Source organism: Anolis sagrei, chromosome 4 (assembly GCF_037176765.1).
Source record: "Anolis sagrei isolate rAnoSag1 chromosome 4, rAnoSag1.mat, whole genome shotgun sequence".
NCBI classification, from domain to species: Eukaryota; Metazoa; Chordata; class Lepidosauria; order Squamata; family Dactyloidae; genus Anolis; species Anolis sagrei.
In genome coordinates, this window is record NC_090024.1 from 126,178,557 (window position 1) to 126,206,025 (window position 27,469).

General features: G+C 38.7%; 1 protein-coding gene across 1 annotated transcript in view; it reads right to left on the reverse strand.

Moving 5' to 3' along the window:
• Positions 1-26,600, reverse strand: part of AXDND1 (axonemal dynein light chain domain containing 1) — a 58,907-nt gene extending 32,307 nt beyond the window's left edge. Inside the window, exons 1-11 of the mRNA XM_060774441.2 lie at positions 26,447-26,600; positions 26,019-26,200; positions 24,153-24,253; positions 21,541-21,655; positions 18,224-18,309; positions 16,490-16,546; positions 14,174-14,282; positions 12,299-12,420; positions 10,006-10,146; positions 7,033-7,137; positions 3,364-3,484 (exon numbers count right to left, since the gene is read on the reverse strand). Of these exons, the coding sequence (XP_060630424.2) occupies positions 3,364-3,484; positions 7,033-7,137; positions 10,006-10,146; positions 12,299-12,420; positions 14,174-14,282; positions 16,490-16,546; positions 18,224-18,309; positions 21,541-21,655; positions 24,153-24,253; positions 26,019-26,200; positions 26,447-26,546 (1,239 nt within the window). The 5' untranslated portion in view covers positions 26,547-26,600. The remainder of the gene's footprint in view (positions 1-3,363; positions 3,485-7,032; positions 7,138-10,005; positions 10,147-12,298; positions 12,421-14,173; positions 14,283-16,489; positions 16,547-18,223; positions 18,310-21,540; positions 21,656-24,152; positions 24,254-26,018; positions 26,201-26,446) is intronic.
• Between the last annotated feature and the right edge of the window lie 869 nt (positions 26,601-27,469).

Sequence of the window (27,469 nt, forward strand, 5' to 3'; positions counted from 1 at the left end):
TTATAATTGGTTTAACTGTATTTTGATATTTGTTATGGCATCGAATCGCTGCTGACTGTGAACTGCCTTGAGTCGCCTCTGACTGAGAAAGGCAGTATGCAAATACGGCAAATAAATAAATAAATAAATATCAAAACAGATAATCCACATTATCTACTTTGAACTGGATTATATGGGTCTACACTGCCAGATAATCCAGTTCAAAGCAGATAATCTGGAATTTTATATGTCAATATAGAAGGGGCCTGAGGTACCATGCTTCCTGTTGCCCTTTACTTTACTTAGCTTTAGTTCTCTTTTACCTTTCTCTCTTCGGACTCTTATCTGATCTGTTTACATACTGAGAAGAACAGAATCACCCATCAATCATCACCAAACACATTTTAAAAAGATGAGTAAGAAGCCTGCACAGCCACAAGACACACTGCTCTCCAGATAGCGATGGAGAAGTAACCAGATCAAAATGATATATTTTATTTATTTATTTATTTCTATCCTGCCTTTCTCCGCAATGTGGGCCCAAGGCTGCTTACAAACAGAATACAAACTTTAAAATCCTTGAATCAGGAGAACAAAATATATAAAATCATCATAAAATGACAATCAATAAAATCCCACATTTCTGTTAAAACCATAACCTCCTCCCCTATGTAACCCTCCCCCATCCTGATCATAAACCCCCAACTCCTGCAATGGCTCAATTCAAGGCCTTGCTAAAGAAGAAAGTTTTGACCTCCTCCCTAAAGCTGAGCAAAGATGGAGCATACCTAGTTCTTCAGGGAGGGAGATTCAGAGGGCTGGGGCTGCACCTGAGAAGGAGCCTTCTCTAGTTATGTGTAAACATATACTGGTGTGGGCTTGTGTATTGATTCAGTTTCCCCACTTTATCTAAGTTTATGCCCTGGGATGTATTGGGGGACATGGTGCTCCAGAGAGGCTGGACTGAAAGCGTATAGGGACAGGAAACCAACTGGATAGGAAACCAATAGAGCGGCTTCAGGATAGCTATCGAACGCTCCCTGAAGTTAGCACCCATCAGATGTGTATGTGTATGTGTATGTGTGTGTATATATATATTCCCAGAAATAAAAATACAATGTCCATTATTTGTGGTAAAGGGATTTTTTTTCATAATGGGTGGAGACTTTCCTAGAGTTAACCCATATACAGATGCCTTCTTCTCCTACTTGGGGGAAAGAGAAACCATTTCTGCTATATTGCAAGGAAAATCCAACCATCCATCTGAAGATGCTACCTGGAGGAAAAAAATGTTTATTTATTGAGCAAGATCCAAACAATAAGAAAAAACCCACAAGAACCTAGTGATTCCAGCCATGAAAGCCTTCGACAATATAATAAGAACATTGTTTGGATAGGCACTTTTTTTTTTTTTGCTTAAAGCAGTAACTATTTACTTCTATAATCTACTTGAAGAGAAATGGGTACATGTAAAAGCTTTTTGAAAACTGCTACCTATTTGTACAGCTTGTGTAGGATGAAATATAATGTATCCACTCTTTGTTCAAACGATTACATTGGAATAATTTATAATCTACACAGAGGATAAATGAATTGCTACTAATCTATAGAAATAAAAATGTAATGTTCATTTGTGGGATTAACATAACTCAAAAACCACTGGATGAATTGACACCAAATTTGGACACAATCCACCTATCAGGCCAACGAGTGACCATCACTCAGAAAAACACTGAAAAACACAGCAGAAGGGACTTAAAATATATTGCAACAAATTCACAAAACCACACACAGATATATACACAAACACACAATAAACATATACACAAAATATACACATATATACACACACACAAAATACATATACAAAGACTGGGTCACAGCAACGCATGGCAGGGGATGGCTAGTTGTATATATTTTAAAAAGTATGTCATGTGACAAATTATTAAATGAGAAAACAACGAAGGCAACATAAATGCCCCAGAACCTGCTGGTAGTGAAGTCGAACATGACCCCCCCCCCCCCCTAAGAGATAGTAACTTATAGTTTTGCTAAGGGCAAGGACGCCAAACTGGTTAAGCCTTGGCCAGTTTGGTGTGTATCATTTAATCAAGGCTTTATACTCTATTTTCATATGTTTACAGCAGAAAGTAACCAATTTATTACTGAAAATCATGCCACAAAAGTATTTGAATTTTTCCATCTGAGGCACACCTGGGCTCCTGATGGTCCCCCATCTCACAAGCAAGGGACTCTCTTTCCCCCTCATGGATATTTCCTTTTATGGACCTTCCTATGAATAATATGAACTATGGACACTGGGGGAACGTAGTTGGGTTTACTCTCTGTGTTATGATTTCTATATTTTCATATTTTCTCCTGTATTTCTATATTTCCCTTCATGTATTTGACCTTGCCCTGACCCTTTTGCCCCCTTCCCCTCTCCTTGGGGGAAATCTACAAGGAAGCTGCCCTGCCTCTGGAAAAGCAATCAACGATCATGAAAAGACCCTTATCTTTGGACATTCTTTGCATGGACAATAGTAAAGGAAATCCTTTTGACTTCGGAGTTGGGCCACCATTAGGATTTCCGTTTGGTAGACTTTTTAATCATATAACAATGGGGGGAATATGACCTTAGGAAAGTCCTCTTTTCCTCCAAGCCGTTTTTCTTTCAAATCTTTCCACTAAGGACATTCACAAAAGTTTCCCCTTTGTGCCCTATCTGATGGTAAGAGGAAACCTCGGATTAAGCCATCAATGCTTATCACAGACCCATCTCAGGACAATAAAGTTACTTTCTTTAGAAGGCCATTCCCGGACTCAAGAAGCCCCAGTACATTGGAATTCCATAATCCGCTCCAGAATGCATTGTCTCCCTCCATCCCGTCTCCCTCCCTTCTGATTCGCTGGAGTGTCAAGGCAGCAAGAGCCTCCTGATAGGCTCTGGTGCCCCGCGAAAGCCCTGTGATTGGCCCTGATGCATGGGGGATGGCCAAGCCTCCTCCCAGCTGTTTGTGCATCAGCCAATCCCCTTCGAGCTGGGAGGGAGGGGGGAGTGGGAATTTTGAAACTCACAACTCTGTATTTTCTATAAAAATAGCCTTTATTTCTGTAACCACATGTTCTGCTTGGCGAATGATTGCCGCTCTGCATCCTTTTCAGCTGAATCGCTAATAAACCTCTGTGGCACTTCCTTCAACTTTGTGAGACCTTTTATTGGGAAAAATCAGGAATTGGGTGCTTCTCTGTCTTGCCAGGTAAAAAGAACTCTTTGATGAGTCTAATTGGTCTCTGCCTCCTGGCAAAACCCCCTAAATTCCTACTCTATAACAGTAGAACTATCAAACAGCAAGAGCACTACATGCTTCTTTCAGTAGCTACCTTGAGGGCCAAATCGTATGCAGCACTGCTCCATAGTTCTTTCTCATAGGTTAACTGTTGAATCTGAGCCTCAAGTCTTCTTCTCTGCAATTCATACAGTTGACGATATTCATCCAGAAAGCTAAAGGAGTAAGACATAAAATATAATATAAAAGATATGCCAACATTTGCCTAAGAGAGTATCAGTTTCCTTCATAATATATCAAATGGTCAGCTGGGTGGTGGAAGGCTGGCGGATTGTCACCCATTCTTTACAAAATCAGGTTATTAACTAGATAAGAATGTGAGCAAGCAAACTTTTTTTTTAAACTTTGGGCAATCCTGACAAAGAGCCTGGTTACTCAGCATTGTTATCACATGAAAAAATAGTCAAACTGTTGTAAAATTTGAATAGCTATAGTATTGTTATGCTGCTTGACACTGAAGGAAATGTTGGAAATATTTGCCATGATACTACAGGCAGTCCCAGAGTTACAAATTTCCAACTTACATTCAACTTCTAGTTACAAAGAAAGATGAGAAAACAGGAAGTGAGAGAAACATACCCCTTGGAAGGGAAACTCACTCTTGGAAGAGTTATTACCATGGGGGAAAGGTGTCTCTGCTGAAGCTTTATCATCAATGCTTGTTTACATAACAAGCCACATTTTTCAAAACCCAAATATCAAAGGGGCAGAAAGTGAGGTGAGATCTTCTGAACAGGGACACGGCCAGCAAAACAAACCCTACAGGTTGATAACCGTTCCCTATGCTATCCAAAACTTTTAAAAATATTTGGTTGGAATTACACTTAAAAAATGTACCTGTTCTGATTTACATATAAATTCAACTTAAGAACAAACCTACAGTGCCAATCTTGTTCATAACCCAGGGATTGCCTGTGCTTTGCCAATTATAAAATCATCCTTAAAATGCTCTTTAAGATTATTTGTTTTGGCAATGACAATTCAAGATTGCCAAGTTAATAAATTGGTACTAACTGTAGCAACATTGCTTGTGTTGCCATTATATTTGATTTTTTTCCATGGATTTCTGCTGAAGCAATGTCTCATATGTTATTTATCTGTCCTCAATACAGATATTTTTCAATATTTTACCATGGTGAATCGACACAGTAGAATTAATGAAGTTTGCCAGCACTTTAACTGACAGGGCTCAATGCTACGGAACCATGGAAGTTGTAGTATTACAAGGTCTCTAGGTCTTTCTCTGCCAAAGAGTGTTGCTGCCTTACCAATTCCAGGATTCCATAACATTGAGCCATGGCAGTTAAAGTGCTGTCAACCTGCATTCATTCTACCGTGTAGATGTACGCAATGTCTAACGCAGGTGGCGCAATGGGTTAAATCAGGGGTTCTCAAACTAAGGCCCGGGGGCCGGATGCGGCCCTCCAAGGTCATTTACCTGGCCCTCATTCAGGGTCAACCTAAGTCTGAAACAACAACAACAACAACAACAACAACAACAACAACAACAATCCTATCTCATCAGCCAAAAGCAGGTCTACACTTCCCACTGAAATAATAAGTTTATATTTGTTTAAATTGTTCTTTTAAATTATTGTATTGCTTTTAAGTATTTTTTGCACTAGAAATAAGATATGTGCAATTTGCATAGGAATTCATTCATGCTTTTTTCAAATTATAATCCGGCCCTTCAACAGTTTGAGGCACTGTGACCTGGCCCTCTGTTTAAAAAGTTTGAGGACCCCTGGGTTAAACCCTTGTGCTGCTGAACTGCTGACCTGAAGGTTGGCAGTTCAAATCAGTGGGACGGGGTGAGCTCCCACTGTTAACCCTAGCTCCTGCCAACCTAGCAGTTCAAAAACATGCAAATGTGAATAGATCAATAGGTGCCATGATGGCGGGAAAGGCAAAAAGACCCTCCATCAAATAATGGCGGCCACATGATCAGGAGGTGTCTACAGACAACAACGGCTCCTCAGCTTGGAAATGAAAATGAGCACCTCCCCCAGAGCCAAAGATGAGTACTGACTCCAGAGCCGGAAATGAAAGGAGAAGCCTTTGCCTTTGTCTGTGTATGTGTGTGTCATTGCATTTCATTGTAACAAGACATTGAATATTTGCATGTGTCTGTTTATATGTTGTAATCCACTCTGAGTCCCCTCGGGGAGAAGAGCTGAATATAAATAAAGTGTTGTTGTTGTTGTTCATTGAACATAATTGTTTTCTTTCTACCTGAAATAGTGATAGTAAAATAAGTGTACAACTTTAAAAATTGGTTGTTGTAGGTTTTTTCGGGCTATATGGCCATATTCTAGAGGCATTCTCTCGTGACGTTTCGTCTGCATCTATGGCAAGCATTCTCAGAGGTAGTGAGAACTTCACTACCTTTGAGGATGCTTGCCATAGATGCAGGCGAAACGTCACGAGAGAATGCCTCTAGAATATGGCCATATAGCCCGAAAAAACCTACAACAACCCAGTTATTCTGGCCATGAATGCCTTCGACAAAACTTTACAAATGTTTTGACCTGTAGTACCACATGAAGGTATTGACATTGCCATTGTTCGTAACCTGGGGACTGCCTGTATAATGCAGGAAAGAAGGGCATGTTGTTTGATCACTTGCCAGCTCACTCAGATAATTATTCCCAACAATTAAGTACCAGGAATAACAACTAAGAACCAGTAATAACAAGCCCAACAGCAATTATTTCCACCGTGGCATGGCTTTAAGAAGAAAAAAAAAGATTCTCAGCTTTCCTCTGCTATTGAAAACTAACAAATGCCTTCAGAATTGTCAGATCAATAACTGACTTTTTCATATGGTGAATGTAGTAAATTACACTTATTCTGCTACATAAAATTGCAGTCGTACTCTGATCAGCTTTAAATAGCAATTATTCTGAAACTGTCAGGCTGTCTAGTGAGAGAATATCTAACAGAAAAAACTAACAAACTTTCAAATTAAAACCCAATTCTTATTGCTAATGCACTAGAGAATTTGGATAAGAAGAAGTAGGGCTCTGTGGCACTTCCTCGGTTGTATCGATTCCTTTTTTTAAAATTATAACCAGAAATATACCTCAAGGCTAATTTTTTTCCTGCAAGCTCACAAACCTCACAGCTGAATTCTACTGAAAAGTGAAAAACGTTTCACGAAGCTATTTAGAAAAGATAAGAACAGAGTGTGAAGTGCAAAAGTATATTCAAGAATGTAATCGTTTATTTTACTAGTTTGGTTTAAGTGGAGCCACTTCTATCTTATTTTCTGCCACAGCAGAATGTGCTGTAACTGCACTACATAGGTCCAGGGTCAGCAGTATGGACAAGAAGATAAGGAATATTTGCAAGCTGACTGCTTTGCCCTGAGAACATCCTGTTGTTTAGAGAGACAGGAGTGCATATGTTGCAATCGTCAGGAACATCCTGTCCCTTAGAGATAGGGCTTTTGCTATATGTGTTGAAAACAACTTATGTTCAAGCGCAAGTTCAATATATTGTTGTTGCTTCCAAATAACATTTAGCCATCTGACCAACACTGGACTGACAGTGGAGGATGGGATGGGAGGTCCCTTTGGCCCAAAAATATGTGTTCTGGGTCCATCGGAGGCATGGTTAGGCCTGACATCTCAACCCAACCCAAGAAAGCTCAAGTTCTATGTGGCTTTAACCAGACTTCCCTCCATGCCAAACTGGAACTCACTTTGCATTCATCTCAGAAGCCTGTATGGCCTTTGACAGCTCCTCATAGGCCTTTTCTGCTTCAAGAGTTGCTTTGCGGTCATGTTCTCGAATAGTATTCAGCTCCCTACAGTTGAACATAGAAATACTTTCAACTGCTTTTTACAACCATAACTTTTATTCATGAAGTGGTGAAGACATTTTTCCTTCATTATTCCAATAATATTTTATTATTTTTATTATTAATTATTTTTATTATTTATTTATTTTATTTCGAGCATTTCTACCCTGCCCTTCTCAACCCCCTAGGGGCAGGCCCGTAGCCGGGGGGGGGGGGGGGCTTGAAGGGTTTCACCCACCCCTCCCCCCCGAAATAAGGCCTTACTGGTACATTATTTAAGCTGTTATGTTTATTCATATCATGACCTGATCACCATGCTCAATATATGCCATATGCATGGGGGTATTAGGATAACAATACAAAAGGTTTGCTAGGGTAGATCCTCTCTCACTCAGACTCAGCCCCCCCCCCCCCCCCGAATCAAAATCCTGGCTACGGTACTGCCTAGGGGGGACTCAGGGCAGCTTCCAGCCGGCACATATTCAATGCCTACATTTAAACACAATACAATACATATCACAGTAGTTATAAATAGTTAAAACATTAAATAATTACAATAAAATCTCATAGAAAAAGCCAATTGTTAACGCCCTCCCAACCACACCACTTATTGCTTAGTCCACATATTTATTTATTTTTTTGTCGTGTAAGGAGTGACTCCCGGTGTGAGAGAATTGGCCGTCTGCAAGGACGTTGCCCAGGGGATGCCTGGATGATTTGATGTTTTTATCATCCTTGTGGGAGGCTTCTCTCATGTCCCCACATGAGGAGCTGGAGCTGATAGAGGGAGCTCATCCGCCTCTCCCCAGATTCGAACCTGCCGGCACAGGGGTTTAACACACTGCACCACCGGAGGCTCCAGTCCACATATTTTTTCTATATCTCTAAACATGAGCACAACTTTCTTCGTCTCTGTGCCATATTTACATTGGCTTCTCCATTTTTATCCATTCCATATGAACCATTCATTTATCTTTAATTTCTCTTATTTTACTCTCCTGCGTATTGTCCTGAATTAAACACGCTGTCATGTCAGATTGAACCTGATCGTAAAGGTAATTATTCCAGTTTTCTATAGTCTATTTTCTGTCTTTTCAAGCCCATGCTATCATTGCATGTCCTGCTAAAATCATGGTTTTAAAACTTTCTTGTTCTTTTATGTCAAACTTGTTGCCAAATGCACACATTAGAACCAAATGTATTATTTATTTATTTGCTGTATTTGTATACTGCCTTTCTCAGCCTGTCGGCGACTCAAGGCAGTTAACAACAAATCAGTACACATAATATCATAATACAGGTTAAAACATTTAAACAATAAAACACAACAAAAGCAATAAAAACAGCATCATTCCCATCTCCTTATTATAAAAAAAATGTCCTATTCCATCTTCGAGTCATTTGATTACCTATATTAGTTACTCTGCATTTGTAAACGCTTGCTCAAACAACCATGTTTTAACTTTTCTCCGAAACATTAAGAGGGAGGGAGCCGATCTGATCTCCCTAGGGATGGTGTTCCATAGCCGAGGGGCGACCACCGAGAAGGCCATGTCTCTTGTCCCCATCTCTCTATATTCACTTGAAGTGATATTTTGAATAGATTTTCCATTTTCTTCACAATTTTTTCCCCAAAAGGCTGTTACCTTTGAACATTGCCACCACATATGGGCATACCAGCCTTTATTTCATCCACAGTGCTAACACATTGGGCTTGTCTGTGTTACTATATATGAAAGTTGGCCTGGGGTTCTATATCATTTCAATATGAATTTCCTTTCCAGTTCTTTGTATTTCTCCATTTTAATTTTCTTGAACCCCTTCATTAATCTCTCCATTATTTGACTTGTGAGGGAGCCGTCTTTCTGCCATTTAGTTTGTGTTATTCTTATATATTCATCATGCTTAATCATCAATTTATATGAAACAAATCAAGAACTTTGGCCTAAAAGAAAGGTGCTGGCTGCTGGAACTGATGAACAACTGCACTGCATCCTGTCAGATCCCAGGAAAGCAAGAGTCATAGACATCTTGAAACCAGGCAAAGACCGTAATGACACAAAAAGCTATAAACCAATCTCCCTGTTGTGCCACCTTTACAAAGTTCTGGAGAGACATATTTTGCATAGAGTTATGGAAAAAAAATAGACCCATGTCTGATTCCACAGCAAGCTGGCTTCAGGAAAGGCAAAAGCTGCACATCGCAAGTGCTGAACTTGACTCAGCACATAGAAGATGGCTTTGAAAGACAGCAGATCACAGGAGCTGTCTTCATAGACCTGTCAGCAGCTTATGATATTGTGAACCATCGCCTCCTCCTGAGAAAATGTATAATATCACAAAGGACTACCACCTCACCCGCCTCATAGGAAACCTGCTACAAAACAGGAGCTTTTTTGTTGAGTTCCAGGGCCAGAGAAGCAGATGGCGGAAACAGTAGAACAGCCTGCCTCAGGGGAGCGTGCTTGCTCCATCCATGTTCAACATCTACACAAATGACCAGCCACCGCCAGAAGGGACAGAGAGTTTCATATATGTTGATGATCGTGCCATTACCACTCAAGCAGGGAGTTTTGAGATGGTTGAAAAGAAGCTCTCTGAAGCTCTAGGTGCTGTTACTGCGTATTACAGGGAAAACCAGCTGATCCCTAATCCATCCAAAACACAGACATGTGCTTTTCACCTTAAGAACAGACAAACATCCCGAGCTCTGAGGATTACCTGGGAAGGAATCCCACTGGAGCATTGCAACACACCCAAATATCTGGGAGTCACTCGGGACCATGCCCTGACCTACAAGAAGCACTGCCTGAATATCAAGCAAAAAGCAAACAAATAAAATAAATTTGAACAAAATTAGCAGTTGAGGGAGACCTTGTTAGCTGTCCTATTGCTTCTTTGAAATTGAATAACTCGTCCGTGATGTGTTTGTCCATTACTCTCTGTGCCATCATCTCTTTGTACAGATTCTTCATCTGCCTGGGAATCCGTTCCAGCAATTCAACATATCTTTGTCTGGAAGAGATAGAGCATCACAAAAGAGTTCCATAAACACATTTTCAAGGCAGTTGTTTGAAGGAAGAAGCCTTTTAAAAATATGTTTGGAAAACAACTGAAATAGAAGGAACCCCGTGTATGTTAAAAAAAAAACCCTAAAAATGTAATGCATTCAAATCATTTAATATAAAGGCTATACTACAAACTAAAACGAATTTATCTATCACTAGCTGTCCCCTGTCACGCGTTGCTGTGGCCCAGTCTGTGTATATGTTTTATGTCTGTATGTATTTGTGTATATGTATATATATGTGTGTGTGTATGTGTGTATATATTTGTGTATGTATGTGTTTATATGTGTATATGTATAAGTGTGTATATATGCGTTCATATATATATGTATGTGTATATTTGTGTGTGCTTGTCTATATATATGTATGTGTGCATGTGTATATGTATATGAGTGTATGTGTATATGTATATATGGTTTATTCTGGGGGGTTTTAAGTCCATTCTGCTGGGGTTTTTTGTATGTTATTAAGGGTGATAGACACTTGTTGGACTGTTAGGTGTATTGTATCAAAATTTCGTGTCAATTCATCCAGTGGTTTTTGAGTTATGTTTTTCCCACGAACGAACATTACATTTATATATATAGACTTGCCGTCCCCTGCTACGCCTTGTTGTGGCGCAGTCTGTGTATATGTATTTTGTGTGTATATATATTTGTGTATACACGTGTGTTTGCTTTTATATATGTGGTTTTGTACATGCGTTGCAATGTTTAGGGGTTTTTTTTGTTTTTGGCTTTTTAAGTTTCTTCAGCTGTGTTTTTCAGTGTTTTTATGAGTGATGGTTACTTGTTGGCCTGAGAAGTGTATTGTGTCCAAATTTGGTGTCAATTCATTCAGTGGTTTTAGAGTTATGTTAATCCCACAAACGAACATTACATTTTTATATATATAGATATTAGATATGTCAGCCCTCAAAATCACAAGATTTAGAATTGCACTGTTATACAGAGAATGTCAAGGTACGTTTTAACTGAACTCTCAACACCATATCAGAAGATTCTTTTTGTAGGCTAAACTGCCTTGAAACACATTTCAGTTATTTTTTTCAATTTTTAAAAATGGTTATATAAGTAAATTATAACATTATCACAGTCACCATTACAAAAATAATTCCCCATATATTCTCATAACATTCTGGTGATTCCTGTTTTGCTCCCCTTTACATTTCTATACCTTATCAGCTACTTTTAAATATGTAATTTTCCACTTCCTTCTCCCTGCTTTCCTCCAGGAACAGCTGTACCTCTGCTCTTTGTATTATTTTATTTGTTTGATCAAGAAAATTGACTGATTCAATTCCTTGTAGTTTTCTTTCCCCTTTACTCTGGCTATAAGCCCTTTCCATTTTGACTCCCAGGACCTTTTAGAATGTCCATTCGCATATTTAATTCTCCTACATTTCAGTTACGTACACACATAGCAACTAATTACAAAGTAGAATAAGAAATGAAGAGTAGTTAATACTGAATAAGCCCTATTTTTGCAGAAACTCCCACTTAAACTCCCACAATCCCTAACAACTGGTAAGCTGGCTGGGATTTCTGGGAGCTGAAGTCCATCTTGCCTCCAATGTCATCAGTTGGGAGCCCCCCCACCCTCTTCAGCACCAACCGCTGCTCTGAGGTCAAAGTGAAGAGAGGGGCATGAAGGCAGTTCCATCTTGTCTCCTGCACTCTGCTTATAATATAATATAATATAATATAATATAATATAATATAATATAATATATTGTATATACATATAATTTTGATAAAATTATAATATAATACAATATAATACTACTAATAATAATAATGATATTATAATCATATATTTTATATTAAATGTAATATTATTAATAATATTACAGTATAATGTTATAGTACAATGTAATATGTAATATTAATATTGTGCTATGGTAATAATATAATATATTGTATTTACTTTTTACTTGTAAGCCACTCTGAGTCCCCTTCAGGGTGAGAAGGGCAGCATATAAATGTCGCAAATAAATAAATAAATAAGTCCAAATCGCCGAGAGGAGCACAATTTCAGAAACACTGGTATAGCCAAACACTCATTTTCCCCACTTCTCTGTGTAATGTTAAAATGCTGACCTGAGCCTGGAAAGAAGTTCCCCTCGTTCTGCACACTCCACGCTGACTTGTCTGATGATTTCGTGAAACACGATGTTGTAGATGTTCTGTTCCACTTTTAACACTTCCAAGACATTATGCATCTTGGGAAAAGTATAAGAAAAATTATGGCCTTTGAAAAAGTAGGCAGGAAAACATAATTGTAACTTTAGATATCTTAGGAGGAAAAGAATAATGAATTTGAACCACTTAGAATTATAGAATCATAGAGTTGGAAGAGTCCTCATCGGCCATGTCATTGTTTTAATTGTTTTTTAACTGTTTTATGATGCTGAACATTGAATTTTGCTATTGTTAACCGCTTTGAGTCACCCAAGGGCTGAGAAAAGCGGTTTATAAATGAAGTAAGTAAATAAATAAATAATCCAGTCCAATCCCCTGCTAAGAAGCGGGAAAATCACTTGTTTAGAAGCTTCCTGTTTGAATTAAATGTTAAATGGTTTACTGTTCAAATGTCTTCTAGAAACCAAATGGTGGACAAAACAATACATTTCAGGGGACCTCAATTAATGACTTCTGTATTTAAAAGTGAAAATAAGGATTTGGTAAACAAAAATCTTCTATTGCTCCTTGAAGGTGGCCCTGCCCAGTGAAATCCTCTGTTTTTTAATTGTATGTTCTATATTGCCTGTTGTCATCTATTATATTTCTTTGCATTTTATGTATTTTATTTTCTGGTTATTGTTATGTTTTTGTATTATAATGTATGTACTGCACTGATGGGCTTGGCCTCATGTAAGCTGCACTGAGTCCCCTTGGGGGAGATGGAGCGAGGTATAAATAAAGTATTATTATTATTATTATTATTATTATTATTATTATTATGTGCCACAAGACCCAAAATAGTGAAAACCCGGAAAAGGCCAGAGAATGTCAATAAAAAAAAATTAAAACAGGATATGAACTACAACCGTATCAGAAAAAGTTAAACTATAATGTAAAATTAGCAGAAGGAGAACTCAAAGAATATCTATTTGATAGTACTTAGAAAACATTTCTTAGCTTCATGTGTAATTTAAACCACTAAACGTTCAAGAATGATTGTGGTTGAGCAATCAATAAACACATTACAATAATACTGCTATTATTGATACTGCTTTATCAATTATTATTCAAATTCTTATAATTATTCTGCATTATTCTAATTTAATCCCAATTTTATCCATTACATATAATTATTGTTATGTGTAATAATAATTGATAAAGCAGTATCAATAATAGCAGTATTATTGTAATGTGTTTGTTAATTGCTCAACCACAATCTTTCTTGAATTATTCTGATAATAATTGATATAGCAGTATCAATTATTATTAGAATTATTAGAATAATAATTAATACTGCTATAGTTTCAGAATGCTATGTACAGGTCTTGGAATAGAAGATGTGATAAGACAATTGTACTATGTTCTGGAATAAAACTTTTTAAGTTTTAAAAAACTATTTAATTTTTTTAAAGTATTTAATTTTTAAAAAAGAAAAAAAGAAAAAAATCTTCTAGAAAAGTATGTATTTTACTTCCCAAAAAATATTTCAATTTGAAATGTGATATGAGCCCACCATTCTGAGCATTCCAATGAGTTCTGAGTCTAATATTGAAATAACATTTAGCTTTATCTGATTTTTAGTATGAAGATACACAATTAGCCACCCAGATCCACAAATTCTACATCCATGGATTCAACTGTCAAATATTAATAGAAAAAATTATTTATCCTGCCATAAACTGCTAATGTTAATTTTCTATGGCCAATGTAATAGCAACCCAACACAGTTGGCTAGAAATGGCTAACACTGGAATTAATGAGATTTTTATTAAGATTAGGAAAAAATGTTACCTGTGAAAGCCCTGTTATTGCAACATCCTCCTTATCTATTCCAGCCTTTTCCAACATGCTGTCCATCACCTTCATCAACTGCAGAACTTCTAGTCGCCCAGATGGTTTCCTAAAAGCAGGAGAAAAGAAAATACATGAAAATAATTTTTAGACAGATAATTTGAGCCAATTTTCAATCAATCTGGATAATGATAAGAGATAGTGAGCTGTACGGCATATATAAAAACCATCTTCAAACCCTATGAGGAACGTCTGAGGGAAGCTGGATGTGCTTAGCTTGGAGAAAAGAAGGCTGAGAAGAGACATGATAGCTATGTTTAAATATCAAAAAGGATGTCACATTTACTTCTGCTGCTCTGAAGACTAGGATATAGAGCAATTGATTCAAATTGCAAGGAAAAAGACTTCACATGAAGAATAAGAAAGAACTTCCTGACAATAATAGCTGTTTAGCAGTGGAATATGGTATCTCAGAGTGAAGTGGATCTCCTTCTCTGGAGGTTTTAAAGCAGAGGCTGGATGGCCATCTGTCAGGAGTGCTTTGATTGTGTGTTACTGCATTGCAGGATGGGGTTGGACTGGATGGCCCTTGTGGTCTCTCCCAACTCTATAATAATAATAATAATAATAATAATAATAATAATAACCAGGAAAGGTGGTCCCAGTGGTGATCGGCACACTGGGTGCAGTGCCTGAAGACCTTGGCCTGCACTTAAACACAATCGGCACTGACAAGATTACCATCTGCCAGCTGCAGAAGGCCACCTTACTGGGATCTGCACACATTATTCGCCGATACATCACACAGTCCTAGACACTTGGGAAGTGTCCAACGTATGATCCAATACAACAGCCAGCAGTGTCTGCTGTGGACTCATCTTGTGGTGTTTCAAAATAATAATAATAATAATAATAATAATAATAATAATAATAATAGTAATTTATTTATACCCCGCCACCATCTCCCCAAGGGGACTCAGGGTGGCTTACATGAGGCTAAGCCCAGCAATACAACAATGCAAAAATACAAATAAAAATATAATGTTCGTTTGTGGGATTAACATAACTCAAAAACCACTGGACGAATTGACACCAAATTTGGACACAAGACACTTAACAACCCAATGTATGTCTTTCACTCAAAAAAAATGATTTTGTCATTTGGGAGTTGTTGCCGGGATTTATAGTTCACATACAATGAAAGAGCATTCTGAACCCCACCAATGATGGAATTGAACCAAACTTGGCACACAGTTCTTCCATGACCAACAGAAAATACTGGAAAGGTTTGGTGGGCAGTGTCCTTTGGTTTTGGAGTTGTACTTCACCTACATCCAGAGATCACTGTGAACTCAAACAATGATGGATCTGGACCAAACTTGCCACTAATACTCCATATGCCCAAATACGAACAGAGATGGAGTTTGGGGGGAATAGACCTTGACATTTGGGAGCTGTAGCTGCTGGGGTTTATAGTTCACCTACAATCAAAGAGCATTCTAAACCCTACCAACGTTAGAATTGGGCCAAATTTTCCACACAGAAGCCCCATGACCAACAAAAAATACTGTGTTTTCCGATGGTCTTTGGCAACCCCTCTAACACCCCTTTATGACCTCCTCAGGGGTCCCGACCCCCAGGTTGAGAAACGGTGCCTTAAGGCCATCCAGTCCAACTCCCTTCACCAGGGCAAGAAAACATAACCAAAGCCCTCCTGACAAAGAGCCATCCAGCCATAGTTATAGATAGATAGATGTGATTCACACACACACACACACGTATATGACAGATATAGTATAGATTTCGAAGGGACCCCTAAAGAAGGACAATTATCTGTTGCATGTTCCAGAGTAGGCAAACCAGACAATCTCTATATCAACACTGACAAAGAAACAAAAAGAAATACTGTTGACCAACAAGCATCAAGAAATTACATATATTAGAAACCAACACTTTCTCATTACTTTATTTTCCATATCACCAAACTGGGCCACAGCAACGCGTGGCAGGGGATGGCTAGTACAATAAAATATAAGGAAATAAAATAAAATAAGCGAAACAGTATAACTAAACACATCAGACAATATGAAATCACAATATTTGAACACAGAAAGTTGATCACAGTGGGCAGGGCCGGTTGCAGGAATTAAACGTTTAAAAATACTGGGTGAGAGAGCAATGTAATTTATCTGGACAGGGGATACGAGGGATGAAGTAGGATTTAATTGCACTAACAGGTAAAATAAAGTGCTTCCGAGGGCATTTTATGCAGGGTTTGGTCAGGTCAGGGATTATTGTTCATTCAATGTTACTCACATGGAGGGAAAAACCCGTAGCCTGTTCTCCGCATCTTCAAGTAATGTTGTGTATTTACTGGAATAGATTCAAAAATTAAAATGCTTGCCCAAGCTCTTTGGACTGCAGAATTCAACAATCTATTTTAGTTGTATAATTCTTAAAATACACGAGACAAGGAAATGTGACTACTGTGACTACTGAGTATGGCAGAGAGAGAAATTATACTACATAACAAAATTTGAACAGTTTTCTGTTCCTGGTTTGAAAGTATTACTTCCTGTTTAATTGTGCAGAACTTACTTTGAAAGTAGTTTCTGCGGCTCCCACAAACTGTGTTGAATTGACTGATACTCTATGATATAGTCATTGAAAAACAATAGCAAAATGTGTTGCAGGAGGCCCCACCAAAACAAAAATTTTGCAGTTTAATAAACCTTTTCCATATTTTTATGATAGAGCCAATTAGGAAATGACATTTATAACCCAGGAACAAAAATAGTGTTACATAGTGTTATATAGAATGAGATGTATACTGCCTTCCAGATTTTCCTGGATTTTAAGCAACAATAACCCAACATAGCCAGTGACAAGACCTGATGGGAGTTGTAATCCAGCACCTGAAGATCTGCATGATTTTCACTCCTGGGTCACAAGAATGAACTGTAAAATGTCCAAAAATGTCTAAATGAAGATTGGACATTCAAAATTAAACATCTTAGGAAAAACTGAGAAAAGGAACTGGAGCAATAGCATACAACTCAGAGTTTTGGCACTAACTTTAAACCTTTTCTCCAGAAATGCTAGTCAAACTGAGTTGAAAGCAGAACTGAGGACAGCAAATTTAATTATCTTGGGATCATATAATTTTAACATAAAAATGTTTTTTGGAATAACTGTTTATTCCTAAAAAATGAGATAAAAAAATAAAAATACATTTCTTGCCTAAGTGTAGGTATGTGTATTGGATATTAGTTTTAGCAATGTCTTTTAGTATTCTTATATTTAATTCTATGCTTTGCGTTTTAATTTGCGTTTTAATTGTTATGATTGTTTACAGGGCCCCCTGGTTGCGCAGTGGGTTAAACCGCCGAGCTGCTGAACTTGCTGACCAAAAGGCTGGTGGTTCGAATCCGGAGAGCAGGGTGAGCTCCCACTGTTAACTCCAGCTTTTGTCAACCTAGCAGTTCAAAAATATGCAAATGGGAGTAGATCAATAGGTACCACTTCTGTGGGAAGGTAATGACGCTCCATGCAGTCATGCCAGTAAAGGCATGTACTGACAACGCTGCCTCTTCAGCTTAGAAATGAGGATGAGCACCCCCACCCCAGGAATCGGACATAACTAGACTTAATGTCAGGGGAAATCTTTATCTTTATTTTTTTTTAATGTTAGTCACTTTTAGTTTACTTTGGGGGACAAAAAAGCAGGATACAAATACTATTACTGATACTACAAATAATATGAAGCGCCCTCAAATCTCTGACACGTCAGAGGTTTGAAACTGGGGAGAGTGCGGATGAGCTCTCTCTCAGCTCCAGCTCCCCATGCAGGGACAGGAGAGAAGCCTCCCACAAGTATGGTAAAACATCAATACATCCGGGCATTTCCTGGGCAATATTCTTGCAGACGGCCAATTCTCTCACACCAGAAGCTGACAAAAAACTACAAATAATAATGATAATAATACTTTAATAATAACAATTACTCTGTCCCCATTCTCCCACTTACAGTACAGGTACAACAGCACTCACTCATCATAATACTCCAATCCCAGGACACCTCTGTTCTTTACAATATGAAATTCCTCTGGCACAAGAGTATCTGCTATATTTGGTGACTAGAAAGTAAACAGAAAAGTTAGGTTCCAAAAGATATTAGAATGGGGTAGACATAAAGCATGTGGAGTTGTTTGGATTTGTTCATTTTATCTTCATCACTAACACTATAATCAATTATTTAGATAGGGCCATCACTGTGCATGAAAAAAACTCCCTCCCCTCATATTTATAATCACAGACCTTGCAAGTAAAACCTCTATTTCATTTCCTGATCTGGCTTAATCTCAAAGAGAGGAACAGACTTGCATGCTTCATGGCTTATGAAGAAAGAGGATGGGGAAGTAAAATAATTGCCTTTCAGTTGTTTTGGACTCCGACTCCCAGAAATCCCTTTCACCATAATTGTAGCTAAAACTTTTGGAGATTTAAAAGTTCCCCACATAAACGTAAATCTTCTAAGAACAGATTTACGTTTAACCAAGTTAAAAGCAAACCAACCCTCTTGAAACAACAGTTTGCTTTTGTTAACCATGGTTTGGAGGGGGAGGGAGACTCAAGATTCTGTGGTAATTGTTTCATTAGATTAACCAAAAGATGTAAAGTGCATTCATACTGGATTTTAAATAGAATAGAATAGAATAGAATAGAATAGAATAGAATAGAATAGAATAGAACAGTGTTTCTCAACCTGGGGGTCGGGACCCCTGGGGGGGTTGTGAGGGAGTGTCAGAGGGGTCGCCAAAGACCATCAGAAAACTCAATATTTTCTGTTGGTCATGGGGTAGTGTGTCCACAGTGCTTTCTGGATGTAGGTGAACTACAACTCCCGAACTCAAGGTCAACGCCAACCAAACCCTTCTAGTGCTAGTCTAGTATTTTCTGTTGGTCATGGGAGTTCTGTGTGCCAAGTTTGGTTCAATTCCATCAATGGTGCACTTCAGAGTGCTCTTTGATGGTAGGTGAACTACAAATCCCAGCAACTGCAACTCCCAAATGTTAAAGTCTATTTTATCCAAAGTCCACCAGTGTTCATGTTTGGGCATATTGGGTATTCGTGCCAATTTTGGTCCAGATCCATCACTGAGTCCACAGTGCTCTGTGGATATAGGTGAACTACAACTTCAGAACTCAAGGTCAATGCCCAGAAAACCCTTCCAGTATTTTCTGTTGGTCATGGGAGTTTGGTATGCCAAGTTTGGTTCCATTCCATCGTTGGTGGAGTTCAGAGTGCTCTTTGATGGTAGGTGAACTATAAATCCCCGCAACTACCACTCCCAAGTGACAAAATCAATGCCCCTCCAACCCCATCTGTATTCAAATTAGAGCTTATTAGGTATTTGATCCAGTGAATGAAAATATATCCTGCAATATCAGATATTTACATTACAGTTCATAACAGAAACAAAATGACAGTTATGAAGTAGCAACAAAAATAATGTTACGGTTGGGGTCACCACAACAGGAGGAACTGTAATAAGGGGTCGCAGCATTAGGAAGGTTGAGAAACACTGGAATAGAATAACTTTATTGTCATTGTACATTATACAACAAATGCTTTACCCAGCAGGTAGGGGGGATAAAAGTTCAACACCACCCCCCCCCCCCAGAAATGTGTCAGAGTTTAAAAAAAATACCTGTTTTACTCATAAATTGGTTAACCAGTTAAAATTTCATGAGTAAACCACATTTTTTTTAACCTGACACATTGGAGGGTGATCCCTTAAACCACAACCACCCCGGCTACAGCCGTGCCCTCCACACTCTAACCACAACCACACGGCCCCCAATGCCACATCAGTGCGAAACCATGAAGTTCAATATAGTTACAGCTCTAGGATAAAAGCTATCTTTCAGTCTGTTTGTCCTTGTCTTTTAAAGTTTCACTGTCATTTTCATCAGAGAGAGACAGCAGAATAATATATGTAGTAACTGAAAAAAAGTGGTGGTGTTGTGGTCTTGGCAGTGTCTACATTCTGCTTTGGATGTTACAATAAGTGTGTGTATATAAAAATGGCACAAAGACAAAAATGAAAGCAATATAATTTACTTTTCCCATTTTTCAGTTGCCACATTTCTCTTGAAGTCCTTTATGAAGTCTAAGGGCCCTTCCAGATAGGCCCTATATCCCAAGATCTGGTCCCAGGGTTTCTGTTTATCCCAGATTGTCTGGCAGTGCGGACTCATATAATCCAGTTTAAAGCAGAAAAACTTGGGATCAGATCCTGGAATATAGGGCCCGTCTGGAAGGACCCTTAGTCCCATATGATGGCAGAGCTCAGAGACAATTTGGGACAACATTTTGATATTGGTTCTGGTGGTGTAATAGGTAGTAACCAAATGAGAGCACGTTACCTTGTGCTGTAAAATCAGTGTAAAATGACAATCAGACCCCCTCAGATTCAAACCAGATATATACAAATACAGTTCTTAGAGGGAAGTACTCTTTAAACTCAAATGGAGATGCAAAATTGTCTATGTTATAGCAATTTTGTGCTTGCTAAATATTATTATCATTTGTACTGGAGTGTGAGTTACATACTTAGCCTCAATTAGAGTAAGTCCACTGACCTTAATAATGACAAAGTGTAACTAACAACTGGATGTAAGTCCTGAGATCAGGTAGTAAATGTTTTTACTAGATTTTCTTTCAACCAAGGAAAACAAGCTGCTACTTGAAAATGCAGATGCCATCTGAACCATAACTTTTGGGTGTTTTTTAAAAAATTCAATATGGTTAAAAAAAATACTGTCAATCTATGCTGCTCTTTCAAGTTTAAATATATTATTTATTACTCCATCTATACCAGGGGTCCTCAAACTTTTTAAACAGAGGGCCAGGTCACAGTCCCTCAAACTGTTGGAGGGCTGGATTATAATTTGGAAAAAGCATGAATGAATTCCTTTGCACACTGCACATATCTTATTTGTATTGCAAAAAACACTTTAAAATAATAAATAATTAAAATGAATTACAATTTTAACAATTATAAACTTATTAGTATTTCAATGGGAAGTATGGGTCTGCTTTTGGCTGATGAAATAGGATTATTGTTGTTATTGGGTGCTTTCAAGTCATTTCAGACATAGGTTGACCCTGAGCGAGGGCCGGGTAAATGACCTTGGAGGGCCATATCTGGCCCCTGGGCCTTAGTTTGAGGACCCCTGGTCTATACAATCCCCAACATACATACAATGGTCAATTTAAACTTCATCTTACCTATTCATGTTTTGAAAGGAAATAAAGCCAACCCATGGTTATTAGTGCACTGATAGAGAAACATTAAACTCACAGGTTGAACTGCAAGGTCTTCTTCCTGCAAAACTCCCAAAGCCTTGGATTCACGCGTTGGAGGGGGATTTCTTCCATCTTTTCCAGCAACAACATCATACAAGAAGGAAACATCCCTTAAGTAAGACAATTAAAAAAACAATTCAGTTGAAAAGGTACAACAGAGGCATGATCTGCTGTCCTGCTATCCTTCTTTCCTGGAAAAGAATATTACACTCAGCTATGGGTAGGCTGCACAGGCTTCTGTTTGTTACCGAACTACAACACTCAGGCCGTGCTGAGAAAGGCATTATTACCATCTAATAACATCTGGAGACCCACAAATTGCTGGATTTTGCTTTAAACTGGGGGCCAAAAGGTATGTGTCACTTTCTTACAATAATTGAATATTTTACTAGTATCTTTCCTTGATGAGTCGCCTGATGGCTGAGAAGAGTGGTATGCAAGTGAAGTAAATAAATAAATTTCCCCATTTGCTTGGCAGGCATTTTTTACACCTCACAACCTCTGAAGATGCTTGCCATAGATCAGTGGTTCTCAACCTGGGGTGCCCAGATGTTTTTGGCCTTCAACTCCCAGAAATCCTAACAGCTGGTAAACTGGCTGGGATTTCTGGGAGTTGTAGGCCAGAAACATCTGGGGACCCCAGGTTGAGAACCATTGCGATAGATTCAGGCAAAATGTCAGGAGAGAATGCTTCTAGAACACGGTCATATAGCCCAAAAAACCTGCAACCCAGTGATTTTTTACTTTGTCTTCTCATGCAAGAAACGTAAGTGTTCAGGGCCTCAGACACGTAGAGGCTACTAGTATGTTATGCATCAAGAGAGACAACAGAACAAAGGATATGTTTATTCAAGTGACACTCCTGCCCCTGTCTCAGGAACAGTTGGTGGGGACGAGAGAGAGGGCATTCTCGGTGGTGTCTCCCCTCCCCAGGGAGATTAGGCTGGCACCCTCCCTAGCCATATTCCGTAAGAAATTAAAGACGTGGATGTTTCGCCGTACTTTCGATTGACGACTCCTATGACAAATGGCCTGTATCATGACTTGAATTGTCATTCAATCTGATGTCCTATATTATATTAACTGATCCTGTTAATTTGCTCTGTTTCCATGATTTTTCCTATGCCGTTATACATTGTCATCTACCTTACTAAACCACTTTATTCTTTAACTAGTTCATGTAGTGGTTTTCCTCCCCCCCGCCCTCCAAAATTAGTATGCTGTTATTGTTGTTGCTAGCTATTTTTGTTATGTTGTTTTATGCTGTTTTTATGCTGTTTTAATTATTATTGCTTTATTTTAATTGTATTCTGCCTGGGCTTGGGCCCCATGTAAGCCGCCTTGAGTCCCTTCGGGGAGATGGAGGCGGAGTAGAAAAATAAAGTTATTCTTCTTCTTCAGTGCGGGACAAGGATAGTTTTAATTTAAAATCAAACAATTCATTTTTTAAAAAAGTAGGAGCCAAATGTTTCATCATACACAGTGTAAATGCAATCCAGATACAAAGTAGGGTAATCCTACTGTGTAATGTAGTACAGTGATACCTTGAGTTAAGAGTTTAATTTGTTCCGTTCTTAACTCAAACACTTTTATCTCAAAGCATTTCTCCATTGAAATGCTAGTAATCTGATCTGCCTGCCCAGAAGACCCTTCCAATATTTTGTTACGTGCTTTTAAATAAGAATATGTACTTTATAAATAGCAAATAATGTATAAATGCATATTCACATGGAACAATAAAAAGAAAGGTCAACTTTGAAATGGTAGAAGCACAAAGTTGTGGCAAGAAAGCACAAAGCACAAAGTGAAGAGGCAGAAGCTTCATTTTCTTCGAGTTGTACTCAGTCCAGACTACCTCCCTTTCTCTCTTCATGAAGCCAATCATACCAGGAATAAACACCACATAATATCAACTAGCCCAAAGTTCCTCAAAGTGTACAAGAGCAAAGCAGACAGCAATCTCCCAAAGCAGACAAGAGCATGAGGTATGGAGGCATGAGGCATGGAGGCTGCTCCTATGAAGCCCTAAAGCCCTGTACTCTTGAGCTAGCATTGGTGCTAGCTCTAAATCCAAAATGCTGATCGTATCTCAAAGCGAAACCAAAGCCAAACAATAGCTCTTAACTCAAAAACGTTCTTATGTTGGCACATTCTTAAATTGAGGTTTCACTGTACACACATAATTTCTGGTGGTGGGATGTTTTTGCCTCAGTGGCGCATGCAACACAGCAGTGTGTAAGAGATAGATAGCAGTGTAGATATTGTTCTAGATTAGAGATTCTCATATTTAAGCCTTTTTACATGTTTTGGACTTTAAATCCCAGCTTCCCCAACCTGGTTAGAGCTTGTAAGAGGTAAGGTCCAAAACATCAGGAGGAACAAAGACTGAGAACCACTCTTCTAGACCATGTCCTAATGTACCATTGCACCTATGATGTAAGTCATGTGCCTTTTTTATCGAGGTGTAATAAACTTCTTTTTCCTACCATACAACTGAGAACCTAGAATTGTGGAATTACCACTGGTTTTTGTAAGCCTTAAGTCCCTTCATTTAAGATTTTCAGACAAGATTTTCAGACACGTACTTTATTATTTTTATAATGTTACCTTCCTGCTCCTGTCAGGCAGATGGGATGTTGTATCAGGTATCGAAACTTGTTTCTGCGAATAGGATGTTGCCAGACTCCATCAGCAGAGCGGATGTTACCCTAAAGAACAAGCAGAACAGATTAACAAAATGTTTTCCAGAATCAAAGAAGAGCCAAATTTTAGCTGCTCTAGAAGGTGTTCTGTTCAAAACTGAATCATCAATATTAAGTGTTTGATTATATGTTGTTGTTGTTCATTCGTTCAGTCATTTCCGACCAGCCCACGCCAGAGCTCCCTGTCGGCCATCACCACCCCCAGGTCCTTCAAAGTCAATCCAGTCTCTTCAAGGATGCCATTCATCCATCTTGCCCTTAGTCGGCACCTCTTCCTTTTTCCTTCCATTTTCCCCAGCATCATTCTCTTCTCTAAGCTTTCCTTTCTTCTCATGATGTGGCCAAAGTACTTCATCTTTGCCTCTACTATTCTTCCCTCCACTGAGCAGTCAGGCTTTATTTCCTGAAGTATGGACTCTTTGGATCTTCTCGCGGTCTAAGGCACTCTCAGAACTTTCCTCCAGCACCACAGTTCAAAAGCATCTATCTTCGTTCGCTCAGCCTTCCCTATGGTCCAGCTCTCACATCCGTAGGTGACTATGGGGAATACCATTGCTTTAACTATGCAGATCTTCGTTGCCAGTGTGATGACTCTACTATTGACCTTGAAGGAGCTGGGGGTGGTGACGGCCGACAGGGAGCTCTGGCGTGGGCTGGTCCATGAGGTCACGAAGAGTCGGAAACGACTAAATGAATTAACAACAACAACCTTGGGTGTTTTAACTGGGAATACTAGGAAGTGAAATTAGCATTGTCTGCATTAACTATGCTTTGGTGTCAAGCATCTCTCTCTTGAGACTATCACTTATCCAATATTTATTCTTATATTTCTACCTTCAACTAAGAACAGTCCTCCATTATGTATTTATTGGTCACTTCTGTCAGCAAGTGAAGAGCCACATTCAGACATCCTGTGTGGTCTCCTTATTTTGCCACAGACTTTGGATCAGTTCAACATAGACACTTTATCTCAGGGGCCAATCTGGAGTGTTAAATTCTGGACTGGTCCTCATATTGTTTTCACCATCAGCCTCTATGTCACTGTGGAGGCAGGAGGAAGTCCTTACTGCTAGTCCCCAGGCTGTTACGAAGGCAGGAAGGACTCCTGATCATCCAGTTCCACAGAAACCATCTCTGATTGCCCTTGCAACCTAGCCAACGTTACTCCAGATGACAAATGATGGCCACCACCATTTTGGACCCAAGCTGCCACTAAAACAAGAACAGAAGGAGAATGGTAAATGCCATACTGTGACCCTGAGCTGCCCAAGCTCGGGGAATTTGAGATGGTCATGAAAAGAGCTGCGGTCAGTTCTATCTCAAAACCGGACCAACTGTTTACATGGGCCTGAAGTTGCAGTTCACTCTGTATCATCAAGTGAACTCCAAAACAACCTGGAACTTTTGCTGGCATACTTCAAGGACGCATTAACCCGAATAAACTCTATGCTTCATGTAGGCACCAAGGAACCATTTCCACTCCTCCTTTCAAGGAAGTGTCCATGTAGATGTGTCTTCTGAGCTTTGCTATATGTGTTTCTTTCATTCCTTTCTTAACAGATTAACAAAATCTATCAGTGAACCTTGGATCTTTATGAGTCTCTTACAGTTACATATTTCTGACAACAGTTTCCTGTAACATATCATCATACGCTGAAATATACGTATTAACTGGAATAATTCAAAATCACTACCAAACATCTAACTAGTGAATTTTGTGAAATATACTGAAAAGAACAAATCTTTACTGAACAGAAAGGAACTGACACACCTTAAAGTCTTTCATGCCTTTTGTTTTCTGGGGAGGTCGCAAAACAGCGGGGCAAGGGACAGGATTTGCAGCAGAAGTCAGAGCAACAAAAATCTCATCTGGGATAAAATCACTTCGTAAAGGTGCCGAAATTGTCTTTGCATGTTCTAATTGATGGCTTTTGTCTTTCAGTTCAGGGAGCTCTGGAAAAGAACAGGGAAGAAGTATAGATAGCAAGTGTTACTATTTTGATAATATGTAAATACTTCACTGAAAATGAAAGCATACGAACGTCCTCTTTCTCACAAAGGTATATAAACCTATAAAGGAATAGTTGTTCTACAAGGAGTCCAAAATTCTGCAGACAGGACAGGCATTAAAAGCTTTAAAAAACCCCACAATTTCTGGCTTTAACTATGCAGAATCAAACAACTTTCTGTAAGATTTACCAGTATTGTCCCTGCTGACAAGTGCTGTGGAAAAGCTCTCATTGATCTGTTTGTCCTCTCCTTTTGTCATAGATGGAATCTTTTCCTTGTTAGTAGACATGCTGGAATACGTGTTTTGAATGGTTTGCTTATTGAGTCAGAAATGTTTTCAGCATCAAACAACCTAGAAGGGAAATACAAAGCACATAGACAGATCCTTTGACTGCAATTATAGTACGATCCAGTTTCAAATACACTATTATATTTCTTTAATTCTAACACATACTTTTTCCTATGTAAACCTCTCTAAAAGTGGAGTGTGCCTTAGAATCGCAAGTGTATCTTATGTATGAAATGACTTTGTTTAAAATGACCTCAGAAGCACTTTATTTAATGGTTCGTGCAATTAAATCCTACCTCATCCTCGGATCCCCTCCCTGGTTTTTTACATTGTCCTATCCTCCAGTGTTTTAAAATTTTATCCTTGAATTTGGCCCTGCCCAGTGTGATTAATTGTGGTTTAATGTTTGATTTTATGCTCCTGTGCCATTTACTTATATTGGTTTTGTATTTTATGTACTTTATTTTCTGATTTTTATTGCGTTTTTTTGTGTTTATATTGTGTTCTACTGTATTGATGGGCGTGGCCTTATGTAAGCCACCCCGAGTCCCCTTGGGGGAGATGGAGGCGGGGTATAAATAAAGTATTATTATGGTGATTATTATTATTGTTCATGATGGTACTGAAATTAGGGTGCATCCTACGGCTTACAATTAAGGACATACAGTATTTACAGAAGTACATGTGGGAGAGTTATTAAGTGTAGGATAATAACTTCTGGCCAGTGTCATGTGTTAGAGATTTTAAAAAATCAAAAAGCCTTTTGGAATCTAAGAGACTAGCAGGCATCTAGCGGGGGGGGGGGGGGGGGGAGGCTTGAGGGGCTTCAGCCCCCCCCCCCCCCGAAATCCTCAGGGTGGTCTGCAAGAAGGCCTTACTGGTACATTATTTAAACTATTATGTGTATTCATATCATGATCTGA